Here is a 22,093-nt window from a genome sequence, read left to right as displayed (position 1 = left end):
CACGCGGCCGGCGGCAGGGGCAGGGGCAGGGGCTCCAGGCGACAGCGGAGCATCGCAGCCCGGTGAGGGCGGAGGCCGGACAAAGGATGAAGAGACACCCCAAGCTCCGGCGGCGCCCAGCTCCACCCAACGTCAAGGTCCCCCGAACCTCACGGCCAGGGGGCAGCCGGGGACGCCCCAAGGTGGCAGGCAACTGTCTAAAGGCATCGAGCTACCAGGGCAGAGCGGGACGGGCCAGGGCCACACCCCCAGAGGCCTACTCTGAACCCGCACCGCACCCACCCGGGAGCTGGGGACAGGACTCTGGGGCAGCCAACCAGAAAAACGGTCAACGGCAAAGGTGATGCAGTGGGGCGTCACGGATCAGACAAGACACCGACAAACACAGAAAATGTCTGAAGAACTTGCTGTTTAATTTTAGTAAAATTATACATTACTCACATTTCCAGCTCATCTTCCTGGTTCCCGGAGCTCACAGACAGTCACCGTTTTCCATGTTTCCCCCCCAGTGAATCATACCCCAGCTCCACGGCTTCCCAGAGGGTCATGTGCTCTCACGGGCAGCAAACCACACGCTTCCTGCCCGGGAGGTCCGGGCGCCCCCGCTCACGAAAACCCGGTGCGGCCGCGGCGGCCCGAAGGGCTCCCCGGTGCCCCGCAGCCGAGGACGGGCTGCTGGCTCCGTGCACCCCGGCCCCTTGCTGGAAACCCACGCTCCTCCTGGGGCAGCACAGCCACGGCCAACTCTTCCCAGGAGAGGAAACAGAGGGGGACAAACGTAGAGATGAGGTAAAAAAAAGAAGATGCCTGTCGCACGTTCCTCGGGGACAGGGTGCGGAGACGGATCCGTCCTGCTCTTCCGCCCTCTCCGAGCCCAGAAAGCAGGCGTCCGCTGTGTCTGGGGAAAGCGCAGGGACACGGCGAAAGAATCCACCACGTGGAAAACCTGCACCGCGGCCATCTGTATTCTCATTAAAATGAGATTTTCCTGCCCTTAAACAAATAAGAGCTCAGAGTTGAAACCAAACCCTTGGGAAGGTATTACTTGATGTTCTTGGGCCTTAGCTGAATTCCATGAACTATCGATGGCTATTAAATAAACCAACGTGGGTCTGAATTCTTCCAGCAGCGGAGGGGCTATGGGTATGAGGCATTTTAGCTGGTGCTTTCGAGGAAATATTCTGGGCCCTGGGGGCCCGCATGCTGCAGCTCTCTAGGCTCAGGTGAATGAGGCAGGGCCCAGTCCAGACCCCGGGCGCAAGCCCCAGGGAGCACACAGAGCAGCTGTGGGGCGCCAGACCAGACCCCACAGGGGCCAACTGAGCAGTGTAGTGCAGATGTACGTTCCAAGCAGGAGGGCGCCAGGAGCAGGGCTGAGGCCGGGGGAAGCAGGGGCGCATGAGACAAGGGTCCCAGCCGAGATACAGCCCTCTCCCCTGCGCAGTCCTCCTCCCACTCCCACTGCACTCCTTAGTGGGCCAGTCGCCCTCTGGGAACCTACAGGACAGTACTACACCTTCCCAGCCCAGCACAGACAACAATAATAAAGTCAGGGGACGCCTGGGTGGCTCAGCTGGTTCAGTGGCTGCCTTTGGTTCAGATCATGGTCCCGGGGTCCTGGGATCGAGCCTCACATGGAGGCGGCAGAGAGGGCCCTGCTTCTCGGGAAGCCTGCTTCTCTCTCTCCCTCTCCTCATGCATGCTCACTCTCTCACTCTCAAATAAATACAATTTTAAATAATAATAGTCAGTAAAGCATCTTTAATTTTAAAAAGCTTCTCAGACAACATACTTAATGCCACTGAATGGCACACTTAAAAATGGCTAGAGGGGGGCAGCCGGGTGGCTCAGCAGTCCAGCGCTGCCTTCGGCCTAGGGTGTGATCCTGGAGACCCAGAATCGAGTCCCACGTTGGGCTCCCTGCATGCAGCCTGCTTCTCCCTCTGCCTGTGTCTCTCAATGAATACATAAATAAAAATCTTAAAAAAAAAAATGGCTAGAGGGGCACCTGGCTGGCTCAGTTGGAGGAGCACATGACTCTTGATCTCAAGGTCACGAATTCAAGCCCCACAATGAGTGTAGACATTACTAAAAACAAACTTTTTTAAAAAATGGCTAGACTGGTACACTGTATGGTAAATATGCTTTACCAGAATTAAACAGAATAATGATTTTTTTTTTAATTAAAAAACATAAAGCATCCCATGGCCATTACTTACTGAGTTCCTCGGGTTTGGGTAGATGATGCTGTCCCTACAGCTTTACACAAAAGAGGAGCAAGATACAGAAATAAACACTTAGCCAAGGATGGGGGTGGAGGCAGAACATCAACCAGACACACGGGCTGCTCAGCCATCCTCCCTCCACCACCTCCTGCTCCACCCCAAGCTTCCAGGAAGCCTTCCCTGACCCCCAGACACGCGTGATAGGCCCAGCCCTGGGTGTCCTGTCAGCCTTGCTTTCCGAGGAGCCGGCTCCACGGGACGCTTTGAGGGCCCCGCAGGCCTCCTGCTCTGCCCTCTCCCCAGCACCCAGTGCAGGGCTGGGCACACAGTGGACATTTAACTCGTCATTGACTAAGTGAATTATTAAAGTACCTATATTACGTGTGCATCCAGTGAGCAGCATCTGTGGTAAAAGAAAAAGGAATTAAGGAAATTTCAGAGGCAATGCCCAGCAAGAAGAGACTGTCTGAAAAAGCAGAATTTATATATTGAGAATAAACAGTAGTGAAATGTTTTCTCCCTGTAAGTACCTTCCTCGTTTTTGTCCTCCCACCTCCCCCACCCCCCATTGTCCCTTAGGTCATCATGCACCACCTCCTGCTTTCCCCCGTGAGCAGGGTAATTCACTGCTTCCCAACAAGCAAGAGGGCACTTGGGTGTGTCTCTAAGACACCCTGGTCAAGCCTGTCACTCCTTGGTACCAACTACAGACAGGAAGCGGAGGGGGCAGTGACACCACCAGGGAAGGCAGACACACCCTCCTGGGTAAAACATGACGAGCTGTGTGTCGCAGGCAGGAAAAGTTGGGAAATACTGGTACTCACAGTGTCCCAAAGACACAGAACCATCTGGGACCTCTGCTTCAACCACACACATGACCTGGTCGGCAGTAGAAAGAGGACGGAGACCGCCTTTGACTTTAACTGTGGGGAGACACTGTGTTCCATATGACAATGATCATCACTTAATATCACTTAACAATCAAGAAAAAAGCCAGGGCAGCCCGGGGGGCTCAGCGGTTTAGCACCACCTTCAGCCCAGGGCATGGTCCTGGAGACCCGGGATCGAGTCCCACGTCGGGCTCCCTGCATGGAACCTGCTTCTCCCTCTGCCTGTGTCTCTGCCTCTCTCATGAATAAATAAATAAAATCTTTAAAAAAAAAAAGAAAAAAGCCAGAGCCCTACCACCGTCAAAGGTCCAAGGGAACCAATCCCACCTGCATGTGGAGGGCGCTGCAGCTGGTGAATCACACTGTTTGCGCATCTATGCACCCACATAACCTTTTCCCCTTTAGCTCTCCACAAAAGCAGCCATCCCCCTTCTGCTAGTTCAGATTTCAAAAAGCAATCACAGGGATCCAAACCACACACTGATTTGCTCTATCGCAATGACATCTGCGATCTCTAGTCCCAAAGGCAAGCATATACCATTGCAATGTCGCCCTTTGAAAGTTGTGTCCAAAAATATAATGCTGCAAAGTTAGGGAATCCCCCTTTTTACCACTATAATCTTTATTATATAAGCTATCACTTATTGAATGCTAATTGCCAGACCATATTCTAGATCTAACTGTCTTATTAAAGCCCTCACTACAGCGCAGAGTTAAGTATCATCCCCATTTTATAGATGAGTGAACTGAGGTTCAGAGAGGCTAAGGAGTTCATCTAAAGTTGCAAAACCAGTACAGTACAAGGATTTTAATTTTTATGTGACTGGCTCCAAAGCCTTTTCCTTGCAGCTTTTCCTCTCAGGAGAGGGGCAGAGCAGGGGGGAAGATGACAAAGACCTATGTACCCACCGCCCAGGATGGACAAATGAAATCACATATGGAATTCGCTTTAGACCTTCTCTTTCCTCTTATGGGAAATTCTGGCAGTAACCAATGCAGCAGAACATGGCAGACACAGCTGGAGCCCTTCCTTCATGCGCCCCCCCCGCCCCCGCCAACTCATTCCCCCTCTTCATCCCTAGATGCACCGCTGCCCTGTATTTGGGGAGTCTTCCCATTTGTGCTTATGAACTCTCGCCACCTAGTCTATCTGTAAATACTATGAAGCACGTTTCAAATTGACATCATGGTATCAGACTGTATGTTCTGACTTCAAATCATGCTCTCCTCCCTCACGTGGTTTTGGGGCTCTACTCACGTCCTGACCTAGATTATTTCCCTGCTGCATGGGATTACTTCGTATGAATACACCATGATGTATTTATCCATTCTTCTACTGACAGGCATCTGGACCATCTCTGCCTTGTCCTTATTATAAATAACCCCGTGGTGCTTCCATCCTTGCAGATCTCTGTCCCTGGGTGCAAGGGTTTCTGGGTGTCTCCCAGGAAGATATTTAGAAGTACACCACTGGGTTGCAGAGCTCACCACCTTCTAGACGTCAACAGATGTTGCCAGAACCCTTTATGACGTAGCTGTCCACTCTGCACCGCCTCTGCTAGCAATGTGTCACCACCTCGGCCGATGTGCGGCCTCTATGCTGTCCAGCTTCAGCGGCCCGTGGATTTCTACCATTCTTGTGGTACACAGTCATTCCTCCTTGATGTTTTCACTTGCATTTCTCCAGTTACCAGTGCAGTTGAGCATATTTTCATATATCTATCGGTCATCCTACTTTCTTTTTTTTTTTTTTTTTTCATCCTACTTTCTAGTATAGATTGCTTTGAATTTGTTTTGGGTTGAATTGTGTTTCCCCCAAAAGATGGTGAAGCCCTAACCCCCAGGACCTGTAAATGTGATCTCATTTGGAAAGAGTCTTTGTAGATAATCAAGGTAAGATGAGGTCAATATGACTGGTGTCCTTATAGAAAAGCGGGAAATCTGAACAAAGTGACACACACACAGAGGAGAAACAATGTGAAGACGTAGGGAGAATGCCATCTACAAGCCAAGGAATGCTTGAGGCTACCAGAAGTCAGGAGAGAGGCAAGAGCAGATCCACACTCACAGCTTTCAAGAAGGAACCAACACTGCTGACATCCTGACCTTGGACTTCTAGCCTCGAGAACTGTGACACAATCTACTCCTCCCTCTACTTTGTGGTACTTTGTCAGGTTGTTCCTGGGAAACCAATACAATTTCCATGGCTTTTCCACACCATTGCTTTATACATCTTTAGACATTCTCCATAATCACGGTTTTTTCTGCTTTATCTATAATTAACACATGCCACCCCCCACCCCCTGCACGAAGTCTTAAAGCTTCATTTTCAAAGAGATTCCTAAGATCCACTGGACTTTGCCATGCAGGCCTGTCATTATGAGGAATATTTAACCAGCACCAAGAAATGACAACACAAGTTAAGACAGTGTGTGTGAGCCCAGGGCTGCCAGTGAGAAGCTGGAGAGCAAGCTGCCCCCTGACCTCACCTCCAAGAGCAATTCAGGAAGGCAGGAAAAGCATCCCCACCTGCCCCCGCATACAGGAGGGAAGACGGTTGTCAGCCAAGTTACATTGCAAAACCTTTTGGCTCGGTAACATTTTGGACAGATGACAGCATGAATGACCCACTAGATCTTTCCATCATTCCTGCATTGATGGGTCCATCGATAACCAACCCCTCAAGGCCATGGGCCAACTGTGAGTACTGTCCCCCTTCTCACATCAATGCCTGTGCAAGCCCTCTGGGGCTCCCACCACCATTGCCTTAGAACATGGGGAGAAATGGATTTGAGAGGTGGGCCAATCACCCAAGGTCACAAGCCTGGTAGGTGGTGAAGTAGGAACTCAGATCAGGCCACCCCTTCTCTTCTGCCGAACTGCCTTACAGGGGCTTCAGAAATAACACATTTCTCTAGTGCAGGGAGAGGGGGGAGAGATCACAAATAGTGTAAGAGGAAATATGTATCTAAGTGACATTTCCGCTGTTACTGACTTGGACTCTGTGTCTATAATTGAGTCAAGGGTTTCCAATCAAAGCCTTCCCAAGAGTGAGAGGCACTAAATTAGTGTAACGATATCTCCAAATACTCTCCAGCCTTTGAGACTCCTCAGACTTCCCTCCATTCCTCCAGCAGGTCAGCCCTAATGAGCGTTTTTGTGAACTCCTGTCCTTTCTTCGGGAGACAGGAAGGAACTCTGGGGGCAAGTGGGTCTCTCCTTGAGCACAATTACTATGCAGGACCCTGCATAAGGGACACAAGGGACCCTGCGGCACTTACCCAGCACAGCCACTTAAGCTCCTAGATAAAACCAAAACATTAAGCCTTAAGAGATAATATGTTTTTTAAACTATTTTAGTCAGAAACCTGTCTGAAACACCCTGCAACTTCTTCCCTTTCTTGGTGACTCAGGCTCCTCAGTATAAACACTGCTCCCGGATGTGATGTAGCAGGCCTCCACGGGCCTGGATGGAGTTGTTTCAGACTGCTCGGCCGTTTGCACTCTTGGGTCAGTGACTAAAGGGTCACTCCTGGAGAAGCGTGCCTGCCACTGCTGGTGCTACCACTCCTTACGCCGGGCCAACAAACTAGGCAACTAGGTATGCTAGAGTACTGCGTGAAGTAAGAGAGGATGGGCCGAGGGAGCACAGGGCCCACCACAGCACCCTTCCCCATCCCCCGCTCCAGCATTCAGAGAGCTGACCTGCTGCACAGAGGAAAAGCTTTCTAGCGCTGTCACCCACAGAAAGCAAGACTCCCAGAGATGTCAGCAGGCAGGGCAGCGCTCTCACAGATAGCCCGGGGACTCAAGCCACATTTCCAAACAGCTCAGCCCCATGTAAATAAGGCATTGGTTGTCTTTGACTAGAGCTGTCTGCACATGTTTCCCATCATTAGCTGAGACAAGAGAAAAGTTTGAGAAAAGAGGTCAGCCTGAGAACATGACTTGTAAGGCAGCTCATCCCCCTCCCCATGCTGGCAACTACTGCCACCAAAGGAAGGGGCCTCCATGTGTGAGCCGGGGCCCAGGATCCATGTGCACAGCCAGCACTGCTTACTCTTCGGACAGATCACAGGTCCCACACGTGTACACTCAGAGTTTCCAAGTGAATGGAGATGTAGCTGAAATTAATAAAATATAAATTAATTTAAAATTCCTACTGCTACTATATTGGTAGGAGCTTTCATCATTATGTATTCTCTCAATGAATGATGTTTAAAAACTACAACCACTACCATATTTTTGGCATTAAATGGAGTCCTTGGAACCAGAGATGGGACGGAAAACATTATGTCTTCCCTTCTATAACTGAGCTACTACAGTGTCTGAGGTGGACAAAAGCCTAGAAAAGACCATCTACGTCCCCTTCACAAAATCAGAGGCATCAACCTGGTGACACTTTGCTCTGCTGTCCTAATTTAGGGAATGCTTGGGTGAGCTGGGGCAAGGACAGGAGAAAGAGGGGGAGCAAAGGGATCTGCCCACCAAGACTGTCCAGTGCCAATGCTGGCTCTACTGGGGTCAACCCAGGGCCTCAGCTCTCCCTGCTGCTTCCCACCCCACCTCTCAGTCTAAGATCCACAGGCAACACCTTCCTTGTGCTAGCAAAGTGGTGTGGGACCATTACTTTACACACCCTCCTCAGGAAGGCAGAGGAGGGAGGCATCCCCTTTCTCAGCTATCCACTGATCTGAGATCCAGGGGGAAGAAAGGTCCCTCCAGACCTCCAGACACACCTGGAATGAAACAAATGAGGGAGAGTAACTTCCATGCACGATATGCTGCTCAGAAGACTCCATCAGTCGGTGTCTATACAGTGCCTGGTACACAGTGACTAACTTCTGAACCAACCAAAAAGCACATGAGTTCTTAGGAAAAACCAGCACTAACTGGTCTGAACAAGACAGAGGAGCTCATGAAGCCGGTGACCAGAGCAGCTCTGGTACAGGGGTAACTTGGAGAGCCAACTCCCGCCATTGCAAACCACTCCCACCCTGAAAGGAGTGGTCTGAAAACACCTTCCATCGTTATTTCTGCTTCCATGCTTCTGGTTTGGTACCAAGCCATCTGTCATAACTCCGTTCAAGTTCTTCAGAAGGCTCACTCTTAGTTTACTCTGCAATTTGCTGCAAATCATTGTAAAATATTAGAGAGCCATTTAGCAGAAAGATGGGACTTTTTGTCCTACTCAAAGGAAGAAAACTTCAAGGTAAGATGGCTGTGAATAAAGGAGAGTGGGTGGGAAATCTCAGCATCCCTAAGATGGCCATACTGCTATTTTTTTCTTAAAGTGTAGCTGACCCACAATGTTACGTTAGTTTCAGGTGAACACAACATGGTGACCCAATATGTCTATACATTATTCTGTACTCACCACAAGTATAACTATTAGCTGTCATTCCACAACCCCATTACAGTACCACTATGTTCCCTATGCTGTGCCTTTCACTCCCGTGACTCATTCATTCCATAACCAGGGGGGTGGCTAACTTCTTAAACACTTCTGGGGATGGGCACTAACTTCCTCTTCAGGCATTTCACTCAAGGACTGAAGAGCTTCAATGAAACGTTCATCCTCACAATAAATGAAATTTTCTTTCCAGTATGATTCTTTGGTCAAAGGTCCAAAACTTTGGGAAGCCTCTGGGAAAACTCAATGAAGTCTTTTTCCTCTTCCTACTCCTAGAAAACTGCTGTGTTAGCCCTGCCATGCCCAGATTTCTCTTCACCCAAGAACTGCTCCAAATTGTCCCAGACCCTTTATCATCCCACCATCCATCTTCACATGCCCTACAAATTAACATTTGTAGGTGTGGTGCACATAAGTGTGGTGCCTAGAACTAAATATAATACTCTCGATGTGATCTAACACAGAGCACACGGGAAAAGATAATTCCCTTCATTTATGGTAGCATATTTCTGCACCAAACATCAGGACAGGGACGCCTGGGTGGTTCAGCACCTGCCTTTGGCTCAGGGCGTGATCCTGGAGACCGGAGATCAAGTCCCACATCGGGCTCCCTGCTTGGATCCTGCTTCTCCCTCTGCCTATGTCTCTGCCTCTCTCTCTCTCTCTCTTTCATGAATAAATAAAATCTTAAAAAAAAAACATGACATAAGATCTAATAAGTAAGAATTAAGGTCAACAGAACAGAACTCGAAATCAAGATGATTTCAACACTCTAAGTCATCTAGAACCACACTTTTAACAGCATTACCCAAGATGCCAACAGTTCCTTCAGCACCTGTGTCATGTTGTAAGTGTGTGGTCATCTAAATCCCTCCTCTTCTTTTTCCTTTAACTCAGCTGTATTTATGACCCCACCTTGGCAAGGATTACAAATGAGTTGCTACCTGTATTTGCATCATCTGTGCTTGCACATCAGACATACACTGGCAAATGTCCTTCCTATGTTTGTTGCTCCTCCCTCTTCCCCTATGCACACCCACCCAGTCACCTTCCTGCACCCGATGCTGGTGCCAACTAGCTCCACATGATTTTATGACTTCTTGATATGAGGGGTTATCCAACCTCAAATTCAGTACATTTATTCAACACTAAACAAAAATTAGCCAGTTTTTCTCTCAAAACCAGCCACCTACCTTGACTGACATCAGAAACTTTTGGGCTAAATAATTGAGTTAAGTTACTATATAACTATACTAAAAAGTTTGAAAATTTAAGATGGTTTATATGAAGTGATTAAATATTCATCTAATAAAATATAATGAGGGATCTATCCAATAGTCTTTAAAATAGTAGTAATGAAGAACCTCAAGGATCTTTTATCTGAGAGTAAATTATGTAGTGCATTAATGCTAGGCATTTAGTGCATTAATTCCCTCTGAGCATCTAGGCAGTCCAGGTTGAACCCCATTTTTCAAAGACTAGAGGAAAAGTTGGCCTTTAAAAAAAAAAAAACACAGATTACATGATAGGAACAAGATGTGAATTAATGATTATTACGAGGTCCCACAGGTGCTTGGAAAGGCTATTACAATTGATAGGCAAATCACACATCAATCTCTATTCTTAAAGCAAAGTGCCCAAGGGACCTTAAAAAAACCAAAACACAGATGGCCTATTTCATTTCTGAGTTATAAAGTTGTATTTCTTTACAAATATTCTCATTTGAAAACTTCATGGATTTCAGTACTAATTAAGCTGTCCACTTAGTTTTATTGTAACATCACTAACATCTAAAAGCCATCCCCTGGCTACTAAAATCATGTCCACATCCCAAACCTGGAACCTGGAAGAGAAAGAGGGAAAGGAACCTCCTCGGGAACCTGGTGATTCTGTTCAGCACTGAGGTGGCATTTTCCCCCAAACTCTTGAGTTGATGATTCTAGAACACCTTTGAAGAATCCAGAGGACCATCATTTCCTAATACCCCAGTGACACAACCCCTCTCCTTTTCTTGGGAAGTACAAAACCAAATGGTAATGGTTAATTCTAACTACCCTTTAAAAAAAAAAAAATTTTTTTTGTTTACTTAATCACAAGAGACAGACGGGGGGGGGGGGGGGGGGGGGGAGGCACAGGCAGAGGGAGAAGCAGGCGCTATGCAGGAAGCGGGACGCGGAACTCGATCCCAGGTCCCCAGGATCACGCCCTGGGCCGAGGGCAGCGCTAAACTGCTGAGCCACCAGGGTTGCCCTCTAACTACCCTTTAAATTAAACTTACCACCTCCAAGAGTCATCACACTGTGACTCTCTTTATTATTAGGCACCAAATATCATTATCTCCAGGGAGCTGGACTTCTGCTGTCTTCCAAACCACTTACCCCCTCCTTACACACTGCTTCTCCCAGCTAAGTATGGAACACATAAGAGATTTATTATTGTTTACTCAAGTGAACTAAAGTTAATCATTAGTTCTTAGATTTTTTTATTTTTTTATTGTGGTAAAATACACATAAAATTCACCATTTTAGTCATTTTTAAGTATGTCATTGAGCGGTATTAAATATATTCATGTTGTTGTGCAACCATCACCACCATCTACCTCCAGAATATTTTCATCTTCCCAAACTAAAAGTCTATCCCCATTAAACACGAACTCCTGTCTCCCTCCCCCTTTGTGCAACAACTACTGTCCTACTTTCTTTCTCTATGAATTTGACTCCTCGCATAAATGAAATCTTACATTATTTTTGTCCTTTTGTAACTAGTATATTTCACTTGGCGAATGTCTTCAAGGTTCATCCGTGTTGTAGTGTGTGTCAGAACTGTGTTCCTAAGGCTGAATAATATTCCATTATGTGCATACATATTCTGTTTACCTGTTCATCCACTGATGGACATTTGGGCAGTTTCTACCTGTTGGCTATTGTGAACAATGCTGCTATGAACATGGGTGTGCAAATAATGGCTTGATCCCCACTTTCAATTCTTTGGGGAACATACCAGTAAGTGGACTTGCTGGATATGGTAATTCTATGTTAAATTTTTAGTCCTTACAAGTTTTGACAAATCATCTACATGTTTGGCCCTCTCTCCTAGAGAAAAATAAAAGGTTTCCAGAAGGATGGGTCTGGCCCACAACAACAACAAAAATGCAAGCCTTGGTAAACACAGTCCAAGTGGTCTATGAGAGAGATGCTCATGAATAATGTAAATATTTGACATAAAAATTAAGTAAACAAAGAACAGCCATCACCCAGCCCAGTAAATTCAGCAAACTCAAGCACACACAGCGACTGCAGTCAGTGATGCTGTAATCACCAGTGAGCATTCTGGAGACTCACAAGCTACATATTTGTGGTTCTCATTTCTCACTATGGGCCTTTAAAAATTACTTCAAGTCATCCAAGGATGGCTAATGTTAATAATAGTAATAACTACCACTTGTATAACATTAGTGTACTGTTTTACAAAGTGTTCTGCACATATATTATAGTTAACAGATCTTCAGTCTGCAACTCCTCTGTACTGCCCGGAAAATGTATTCCTCCAACGATGAAACTAAAACCCTGTGTGCCAACCTGTGCGGGCAGGTACAGGCACCTGGATGCCGAGCTCCTGGGAAGTCGGTTACTTCGCTCTGTTTTCACCTGAGTTTGGATTCAGAGCAAGGAGGGGCGGGGAGAAGGGGGTGGCGGGAGGCCGCTCTGTGGAGTTATCTGACAAGTTACTTAGAGATCAAACAAAAGCACTCATTTTCTACTAAAAAGTGAAGGATCTCTCAATCACTGATTAACGCAACTTACAGAGAGGGGACTCGAGTAAAATTTCCACGGAGGGAAGTGGTCAGGTGGCTGAGGTCAAAACCTCCAGACTGCAATCGTGGCCCAGGGCTTTCATTGCCCTTGTAATTTTCTTTAAGAATAAATGTTAAACCTAAAACATCCCCCCTTTTTGGAGGCGATCCTGGCAGCTGCAGTGAGTGGGGAGAAAAAGCACCCCGTACTCCCTGAATCAGCGGCCACTCAAACTATGCGCCACGGTCTCGGGCGGTCCCAGGAAGCCCGGCCTGGCAGGACATGTCAGCCATCACCTGAAGCTCGCTTGCTTCCAATCCATTAAGGCAACAGTTACCTGTGTGCCTTAACCCGCGCGGCTCCCACGTGTCATGGGCGGCCGGCGGCAGGCTCCGCTGCCAGGCCCCTCAGAAGCAGCGCGGGACACGCTCTGGTTGGGACCAGGTGCCATCTGGTGACGGGGAGGGCTGGGCAGGCAAGTCAGCGCTGCCCCTTCGGAGCACGGTCAACCCTACCTCTCCCAGGACTTGCTGCCTCATAGTTTAAATTAATTACAGCTGAAAATACAGGGCTGCCATCTGGTTTGAAAAAGCAAGGATAAGGGAATAAAATGAAAGGGTTTTTGGTACTAACCTCACTTTAATCATTGCCAAAGAGCATGAAGACAGCCCAGCGTCCTCCCACAAGAAAGCCTTGGGCCTCACAAACTTGGCAGGCGGGCCCCGCGCAGAAGTGGGTGAGCAGGGCGCCTGTCAGAATAAGAGTCCCCGTCGGAGAGGCGCGCTGCAAGGTGAGGGGCCGGCCTGCCCCGCGCCGCGAGCAAACTTCCCTGCGGGCCCTGGGATGGGTTAGTAACTCCGGGGAGGGTTTATTTACACAGAGGGTCTTGCCAAAACGTTACATGCATCATTACAGTTCCATTCTGTGCGCAAATAGATCTGCTGTTGGAATTATAGCATGCGATTTCCTCTTTCTTTGTTTCTCCATCTTCCATAACATAAGGCTTTTATAAAACTCTAAATAAGGCTAAACAAAACACAGGAGAGGAAGGTTGCTGGAGAAGGGAGCCAGCTCTGACGGAACCACGCATGCAACTCCATGGCACCCTTGCATCTGGCCCCTTAGTGAAGGAATGTCAAAAATCCTCATCCCCACCCCCCGCTGCAGCCACAACTAGTCTCGCCTGTGTTTTGTAGGAAGCAACTTCCTTCTGCTTTCCTCCTGCCAGCAGAATCCTGGATGGGAGGCTCTTTTCTATGAGGACTCAGGCTGCAGAGAGACGCTGACTGTGGGCACTGGGGAACCAAAGGTACCACAGCAGTCCTCGCTTTGTCTTGACGGCGGCTCTCGGTGGGTGCAAAAAACTGCCAAGCTTGCAGCTTTCTAGATCAACCGAACTCAGCATCAAGTGGCCTACCACGTAGGGCATCAAGCCGGATTTTCAACCCAATTTAAATCTTCTCCTGCCCATCACCTGAGCTTTTTTCCCCCCCAACCCAGGTGAGTTTTGCAAACAAAACCTGGATGTACCTGAGTCCAGCTGCTTCCAGAAAGGAATCCCCATGGAGGAACAATGGTGTTTATTGGAATAAACTCTAACAGATATAGATTATAGCCTTTCATAAACCGCAGATCAGAATGGTAACCGAGAAGGTAAAAACAGATTACGAAGATAAGCATTTCAGTTCTGGGGGAAAACACAACTTCAACCCAAAAGTGATTTGAAAGTTGTCTTCCAAATCCTGCCCTGACACAATCATTGTCTATAGCAACAGTGTCCATAACATTCAAAATCTCAGGAGTGTAACTTTCGAGTAAATGGTAATCTGTCAAACCACAGGAAACATCTGGTAAAATGGTTAAATAAAAACAGAATTTAAACTTTTGATTTCAGAGCTTACTTATGGTACCCAACAAGAGGCTATTAAAACAAATACCGAAAGCGCTCTGGCCACGCACAGTACTCAGTGATATAGTGAAAAACGTTCTTGAGGGGAAGGGAGGAAAAAGCAGACAAGTCAGGAAAGGCAGGCGGTGGCCCTGCTCCTCACAGAGTTCCGTCCTGTACATCATCACCAGGCACAGCTACGTTCCCTCCTCTAACCAGGGCTGACTCCTTCCCTGCACACCCATCAACAAACAGGCACTTGGGGAAAATATTGGATAAACTGAGCTAAAGAAGTTATACACAAACAACATGCTTTCCTCCATTCCACAGCAAACATGCATCAAGCAGATAGAATTACCCTACCATCGAAACACAGCAGACATATTACAAGGTACTAACACATTTCAGTCCCAGAACACTTTCGAAGCCTCTTCCATTAATATATATATTTTTTTTTGAATGATTCAACCATTTCCAAGTTTTTAAAAATCTGTATTTTAAAAAAACAGTAATGTTGAAAAGCAAACGACAAACTAGGAAAATGGTTATTTTCCTAACATCTGATGAAGGATGCTTGACATGAAAAGTTATAACACAATAAGAGAAGATGAATGCCCTAATTAAAATAGAGAGAGAGAGAGAGACAGGGAGAGGGAGAGGGAGAGGGAGAGAGAGAGGGAGAGGGAGAGAGAGAGAAGATACAAAGTAACAAAGGAAACCCAAGTGGCCAATAAGCATGTGAAAAAATCATTCAAGTTCCCTAGTAGCAGAGAAGGGAAAAAAGGCAAGTTACTACAATGATTCCCTATGAATCTAGCAAAAATTGAGTACATGGTAATAGTCATTTTGTGATGATGCAGGGAGACGGGCACGTGCAGACGGTTACTAGTGGGAATGTAAATCAGAGAACCTGCTAGGGAATATACCAGCCAAAGCAGAAAAGGGTGCCTTCTGACCCAGAAATTCCAATTCTAGAAAAATGGGAAATATGACATAGGCACAAGGATGGATCTACATACATCATCCCAGAAGTTTTGCAAATAACAGTGAAACACTGTAAACAACCCAAATATCTGCATTTGTTTAACAAGTTCTTTTGGTTACAAGCAACATAAAACAAAGCTAGCTAGTTGAAGAAAATAAAGGGGAATTTACTGGAAGGATACTGTGCTACATTTCTTGGAAATGAAAGAAGAGTCAACCAATCCTGGTAAAGGAAAACAAAAACAAAAACAAAAATGAGGCAGCCCCAGGACCTTGGCAGCAGGAGGTAGAAGGAGCTCTATGCTCCTGTGAGCAATACCCAGAGCAACTGCTGCACAGAGCACACCTGCCCTCTCCCAGCACCACGGCAAGATGCTTGGCGGGGAGGCACCATGGCCAACCACTCCAGGTCTTAGACTCAATCACCATGAATAGTACCACAGTCCCCTTTCCAGGTCCTACACATATACTGGAATCCAATCACAGAGTCATGGAGGAGTTATTGACAACAAGTCTTAAAAATTCTGAGACTTTTTATTAGATACCATATATGCTGCTGAAAATTAGAAGATAACTCCCCAACACACACACACCCAAATGGCACCAGTTTTCAATCAAAAGACTTCACCTGAGTTTCCAATGAATTATTTCTCAGTAAGAAATTGGGGATCTTACAGGAAAGCAATCTACTGACGTTTTGAGTTTTATAGGTTTGGGGAGAAAAGGAACAGAGAATGCTCCATCTCTGCCATGAATAAGTGAAGGTACTAGTTCTGTTTTTGTCATTGTTGTTGTTGGAATTGTTGGAATTAAACTGTTGGAATTCCGGGGGTAGAAGTAGAACTGAGCCTTTGGGGCATTAGTAATAAAAGTCTATGAAAAGGTGATTTGAGCTATCTTAGAGCAGGCAGGAAAAATTAAATGTATTGCATAAATTTCAGCCATCTTGTGTTCTAGATCCTTTGCCTCCTCCTCCACCATGACTTCTCTCCCTTCCCCCTCATCCCCCCCACCCCATTCCTGAGCTCTCACTTCCTACAATATAACAATCACACACGTATACTGAATACTGCCTTTATTTATCATCCACAATGCCACCCCTCCCAGGGTTCACAGACAAACAAACCAACTCCCTGCCAGGCGTCCAACTACTGTCCCAAGGGGAGACCTCACCTCACCAAGGTGCTGAGACTTGTCCCTGCCAGGTCCCCTTTCCATTAGCCACCAAAATGCCATCATCATCCACCCCCGCAAAATGGAGAAATCTGTTCTAAATGAAATGCAGAGTATGACTTGTAATCGAATCCTGCATTAAAAAGAAAAATCTATAAAGGACATCACTGAATGTGAATATATTTGTATATTAGATCATATCATTGTTAAAACATATATAAAAGGGAAAGCAAATTTGGCAAAATATTAACTGGTGAATCTAGTGAAGGGTATTCATTGAAATAGTTGTTCAATGTTTCTGCAAATCTGAACTTCTTCCAAAATAAAAAATTGGGGCAGGGGATGGTGGAGGGAGTAAAAGATGACAGGTCAGATTATCATCAAATTTGGATGGTACGTCTAGAATTATCTAATAACCAAATGTAGGCAAAGTGGGATGTTGTGGGACTTTAGTTTTACAGAAGAGCCCACACAAGGATACGGGGAGGAATTGTGTGATGGAGAGGAGCATGCCATATATTTGAAGATGCCATGAGCAAGGAAAATGTTGGTTTCAAATATTAGCCTCAAAATGAAGTCCTGAAGCAGGTTGGATGATCCAAACTGCCCACCCTGAATTGTCAAAGAGCTACTTCTCATACTGTGTAGCTTGCTTAAAGGTATGTAACAGCAGGAATTTAAATACATTCTTTTAAGATTTAACCATGGTTAAGGAGTAGTTCAATGATCGATAGTCCAAGAAGGCCACCTACTAAGAACTAAGTGGGAAAAGGGAGTTTGGGACAAATCACCAAAATTCTTGAAAATCACCATAAGGAACCTGGATTTTATCTTGTTCTCAAAAAGAAGCCAGAGACACCACCCACCAATAAACTTTACCGTGTCCTCCAAATAAGCCCTCAAGATTACCTGCTGACCATGGCACCATGCAGCCATCAGCCCCTTTCAATTAGGTCTCCACTCCCAACCTTAATCCACATTTGACAGACAGCTCTGAGAGAATGCTGTTTCCATCAGTTGATATAACTTACTCTAAAGCTAAAAGCCTAATACAAAACGATGCAAGATCATTCAAAACCAACACACAGGGAACTAGAGCTGTCAGTGATGCCAGCCCAAAGCTATCACAAACAAACAAAAAAAATAAACAATTCTATTAGAATAGCCAATACACTTTGGCTTTGAGAACTTTTTAGGTAGATTTGAAAAAATACCAAAAGTACTGAACACTTGGGTAGATATTTGCTTGCTTTTCTAGTAGGAACAGATCTAGTCTTTGGGTTGATTTCCACCCAGAAGACATGTCTGGCCACCCCTCTGCATTGGGAGGTGAGCCCAGCTGAAGTGAATTTCTCATTTCCATATACCTTACATTATGTACACACTGGCATCAGAGCACAGTGCATAAGAAGAAATATAAATAGAGCAGTGGGGAAAAACAAAACCCACATTTCATTCATACAATGAACTCTGAAGACTTATTACTCAAAGTCAACATCAGGAAAAGATCATTTGATCCAAAGCAAGCATCACAAGCGGAGCTAGTGATTCGTAAACTGTGCATTTGCCCAGGTTTGCATTTCCTGTCTTGGGGGAGCAAGGGATAGGGAAAGGAAAGAGTGAAGGTAGTAATGCTCTGGTTCTCTCTCTTCCAGCATTTTTCCTCAACTAAACATCAAGGCTACAAGAAAACACAGAAGCACAGGAAGTGGTGCCACGCAGGATTTATTACATATGTAAAAGCAATTCTTAAAATCTTTCCCAAAGGGAGGAGAGTTTTAACAATGCTCCCAGAGTGATTTGTTTTTCATTCAAACACTTATTTAGCACCTAGCAGGTATCAGGTACTGTGCTGGGTGTTAGTGGGACAGACACTCAGCTCCTGCCCTGACTCAGCTCCTGCCCTGGAAGGACCTGCAGTCTGGGGAGGGGCACAGACTGATGGCCACACAATTATAGCAAAGCATTACCATTTTATATAAAGAAGTGTTTAGCTTGAAACAAAAGGAATCACCATTTGCCAAGAGCGGGAGGCAAGTATACCAGGAAGGACTGAAGGCACATGGGCTCACTTCAGCAAGTGGGAGCACACAGGGAGAAGCTCCTGCTGACAGTGGTCTGTTTGCTGTTTTCTGCAGCTGACTAGAAATCATGGAAGATTTGAGGAGGAGAGTAAGAACTTCAGAAACCTTCTGAAGTGCCACGACCAGCAAAGAAGGCACTATCATGGAAATGAGGGCCTAAACTATGGCTAGGGCCAGTACCATCATGGGCAATATTTAGCAGGGCATGCCAATGGGTTCGATATGGGAGATGAAGTGGGAAGTGGGAGGAGGTGACTTCCGGGGCAAACAGAAAGACAGCTGTCCCATCAAAAAGATGGGAAGAAGAAAGGAGCTACTAAAATCAATTCCAGCAAAGCAGCGCTGACCCGAGGAGTGTACACAGTATCTCAAATGCAGATGGCTCTACAGGTATGAAGGGTGGCCTCAGCTAGACACGAAGATTTGAGAATCCTCTACCTGGAGTGGTAATCTAGGCCATGAGTTGGCAATGTGACTTCATCAGCAGGGTCTGTACAGTGACAAGGATGGAGGTCTGCAGAATGGCAGTAATGCTGAGTCTTTGAAAGATCCTGAGTGAAGTGGGCACAAAAGTAGGAGAGCAACCAAAGAAAGCAAGAAAGGGGCCATGGGAGACGAGGGAGAAAAGACTTACAAGGAAGAGGGAGTCCAATAAGGAACTTCAGGTTTGTTTCTAGTGATGAGTAGGTCACCAGTGAACGAGGGAGAGAAGTTTCATTAAAATTATTGGGAGAGGGGCGTCTGAGTGGCTCAGTCAGTTAAGTGTACGATCCCTGCTTGCAGTGCAGGTCATAATCTCATCAGAGTCGTGGAATCAAGTCCCACATTGGCCCCTCACTCAATGGGAGTCTGCTTCTCTCCTCCCTCTACCCTTCTCCCCCTTGTACTCACTCACTCACTCTCTCTCACTCTAAAATAAATAAATCTTTAAAAAATATATAAAACTGGGGAATCCCTGCATGGCTCAGCGGTTTGGCGCCTGCCTTTGGCCCAGGGCGCGGTCCTGGAGTCCCGGGATCGAGTCCCGCGTCGGGCTCCCAGCATGGAGCCTGCTTCTCCCTCCTCCTGTGTCTCTGCTTCTCTCTCTCTCTCTCTCTGTGTCTATCATAAATAAATAAATAAATAAATAAATAAATAAATAAATAAATAAATAAATATTTTTTAAAGATTAAAAAAATATATAAAACTGTTGGCAGAGACCACAGTACTAGACTGGGAGGTGGATATGGAGTAGAAATAATATGCTGTCTAGAAACAGCTCAGAGAGGGGGAGAAAGCTAAGGATGGATGGTGAGACACATAAGGTCAAGGGAAGACAGGACCTCAGACTTCCTCAACTTCTCTGAACTCAGAGAACTTCCCTAAGAGCCCCAGACAGGAAAGATGGCACCCAATAGCCCCAAATCCAGGAATTATACAATCATTTCATTACAACAGTTGGTACAACAGTACAACATCAGACCTTGGTGAATCTGAAAGTTTATAACAGAATTTTGAAATCAAGCAAAATGCTCATTTTGTTAGGCAAGTGTGCTCCCTGGAATATTCCTAACAGGTCTCATGAAAAGGGATAAAAGATTCCATGGCTAGTTACCCAATAAATCCTGGGCTAGCCAATGTTTTCACGCATTGGACCTCTCAAAGCCTAATACGTGCCATGCATGAGCAGACCTGCAAGATCAGGTGATGTACTTCCCAAATTTAGGCCAGGGAACCCTTTTTTCCTTGGAGCATCTGCTGGCAAGACTGTTCTGAGATCATCTATGGGTAATGGTGTCTTGAATCCATGAGGACTGTCACTTCAGTGGTCACATGCAGCTGAGAAAATGATTCTTGCTGAGTTAGAACACTCCACAACCATTCCTTGATGGGTTTAATGTCAGAGACAAATTTAGGGAAGCAAAGAGATTTCAGTTTTCAGACTTGCTTCTACAGTGACCTGACCTTGTAAGAGCTGGTTTGTTTCTTCCACTTGACCTTCAACCAGTTTCTGGAACTGGTTTCTATGTGGATCCATTAGTTACATTTCTTAGATCGTTTCAAGGAAGGGAAGGCAAGAGGAAGGATAATTTTGAGAAGAGCACAGTAGTGAAGTCAGTTCCCCTCCTCCCCTTTTTTTAAAGAGTTATTTACTTGAGAGGGGTGGGGGAAAGAATCTCCAGCAGACTCCCCAGTGAGCACAGAGGCTGGACCTCATGCACCTGAGAGCACGCCCTGAGCAAAACCCAAGAGTCTAACCAACTGAGCCACTGAGCCACCCAGGCGCCCCACATCAGTTTCCTTCTATTCTGCAGTATATTTTGCCTCTGTCGGCGCTATTGAAGGCTTGGATCCAGAATACAGATCCCTTGTTTGGCAAGGTTTCCAACTACTGCCAGACTCAGAACACCACTGCAACATTAAGTTCTCTAATTATGCTTTGGAGACAATTGGTGAAGAAATTTCAAAATGGAGGGCGGGGGTGGGGAGGGTTGGTTTACCCAGGGATCTAGCAAAGAAGATAGAGACCGAGTACTGGCACTTATCAAATAAAAACTACACCAGACACAGAACACTGGGCTTGTTAACTACCTTCCTATGTTCCAGCTGCACGTAGCCCAGGCAAATGATGGATTTACAATCCAGATCCTAGAGGAAAATAAAAGAACCATCGGTACTCACACACAAGCAATGTTTCTTAGCATCCCTCTCTCTGGTCCGTGGTCAAATCTACTCAAGCGACAGCACTTTCTATACTTGCAGGACAGACTGGCTTTGGATTACAGTAAGAGGTCTGTGTGGTCATAAAGCAACATCAAGACTAATCCTCTAACTTATAAAAATAGCTGCCATTGTGTTCCCAGAGCAGAAGCATCTTCAAGACAACGGCACTCTGAAAAGAGCTTCAGAGCTCGGAGATCAGGATAGGAGGGAGAAACAGCCAAATCTTGTATTGTTTTGTTTCCTCAACTTCTGAACAAATGCCTCTGACTTACTCTGCAAATAAAAACACTCCTTTCTTTCGATTTTAATGTGCCGTTTTAAAAAGTGACTTTATACATGCTAATGGAAGGTTTCTGCTATATCCCGAGTGTTTTTTAATTCCTCTCTAGGAAAAAAAGGCCCTCCTGTTTTAAGGTTCTGGTCGCGCTTTTATATTCTTTGTGACACAGATCAGCACCACAGAGGTCCCCAGAGCAGACCAAACAGGCAAATGAGAATGGTCCTGTTTTTCTCCTTCTTTGACTCTTGGCACTCCTGGCATTTCTTTACTCTGTGAGTAATTTGGCCAGAAAAATACCAGTAGCAGGATGGGTATCTCCCTTTCCAGCTCTCTGCAAAGACTCTTAAGGCAGAAGTGATGCCTGCTGGGAAAAGGCTGATGTCAGCTCTTAAGAGCACAGCTCCCTGCTTGGATAAGGAGGTCTTTGTTTTCGGCTGAACTGTGAAAATGAGAAAATGCCTCTAGCCTGACAAACAAGCAACCCACACAACACAGGTCAGGCCTGTGACCTTTATTTAAAGGTACCACACTTCATTAGCAAAACACTTGCATGGAACACACAGATGCGCCTTTAATGTCACATGGGAGCAGGAGCGGCCATAAAAAATCAGCTTCGTTTCCATCCCTGTTAAGGCTGGCCCACGGCTCCAACTACCGTG

The 22,093-nt window shown here is 46.1% G+C and overlaps 1 protein-coding gene across 10 annotated transcripts in view; it reads right to left on the bottom strand.

Moving 5' to 3' along the window:
* VGLL4 (vestigial like family member 4) overlaps positions 1–22,093 on the bottom strand; it is a 162,492-nt gene that overhangs the window by 11,914 nt on the left and 128,485 nt on the right. The window contains exon 1 of one of the 10 annotated variants that reach the window (XM_072785136.1): positions 12,956–13,104. The exons of 8 other annotated variants lie outside the window; for them this stretch is intronic. In XM_072785136.1, the coding sequence (XP_072641237.1) occupies positions 12,956–12,969 (14 nt within the window). In that variant the 5' untranslated portion in view covers positions 12,970–13,104. Of the gene's footprint in view, positions 1–441; positions 461–12,955; positions 13,105–22,093 lie in introns of those variants that run through there. One more of the 10 variants, XM_072785137.1, reaches the window with a different exon arrangement.

Source organism: Canis lupus, chromosome 19 (genome assembly GCF_048164855.1).
Source record: "Canis lupus baileyi chromosome 19, mCanLup2.hap1, whole genome shotgun sequence".
Classification (NCBI taxonomy): domain Eukaryota; kingdom Metazoa; phylum Chordata; class Mammalia; order Carnivora; family Canidae; genus Canis; species Canis lupus.
Note: the sequence above shows the minus strand (reverse complement) of the source record. Positions and strands in the feature narration are given on the sequence as shown.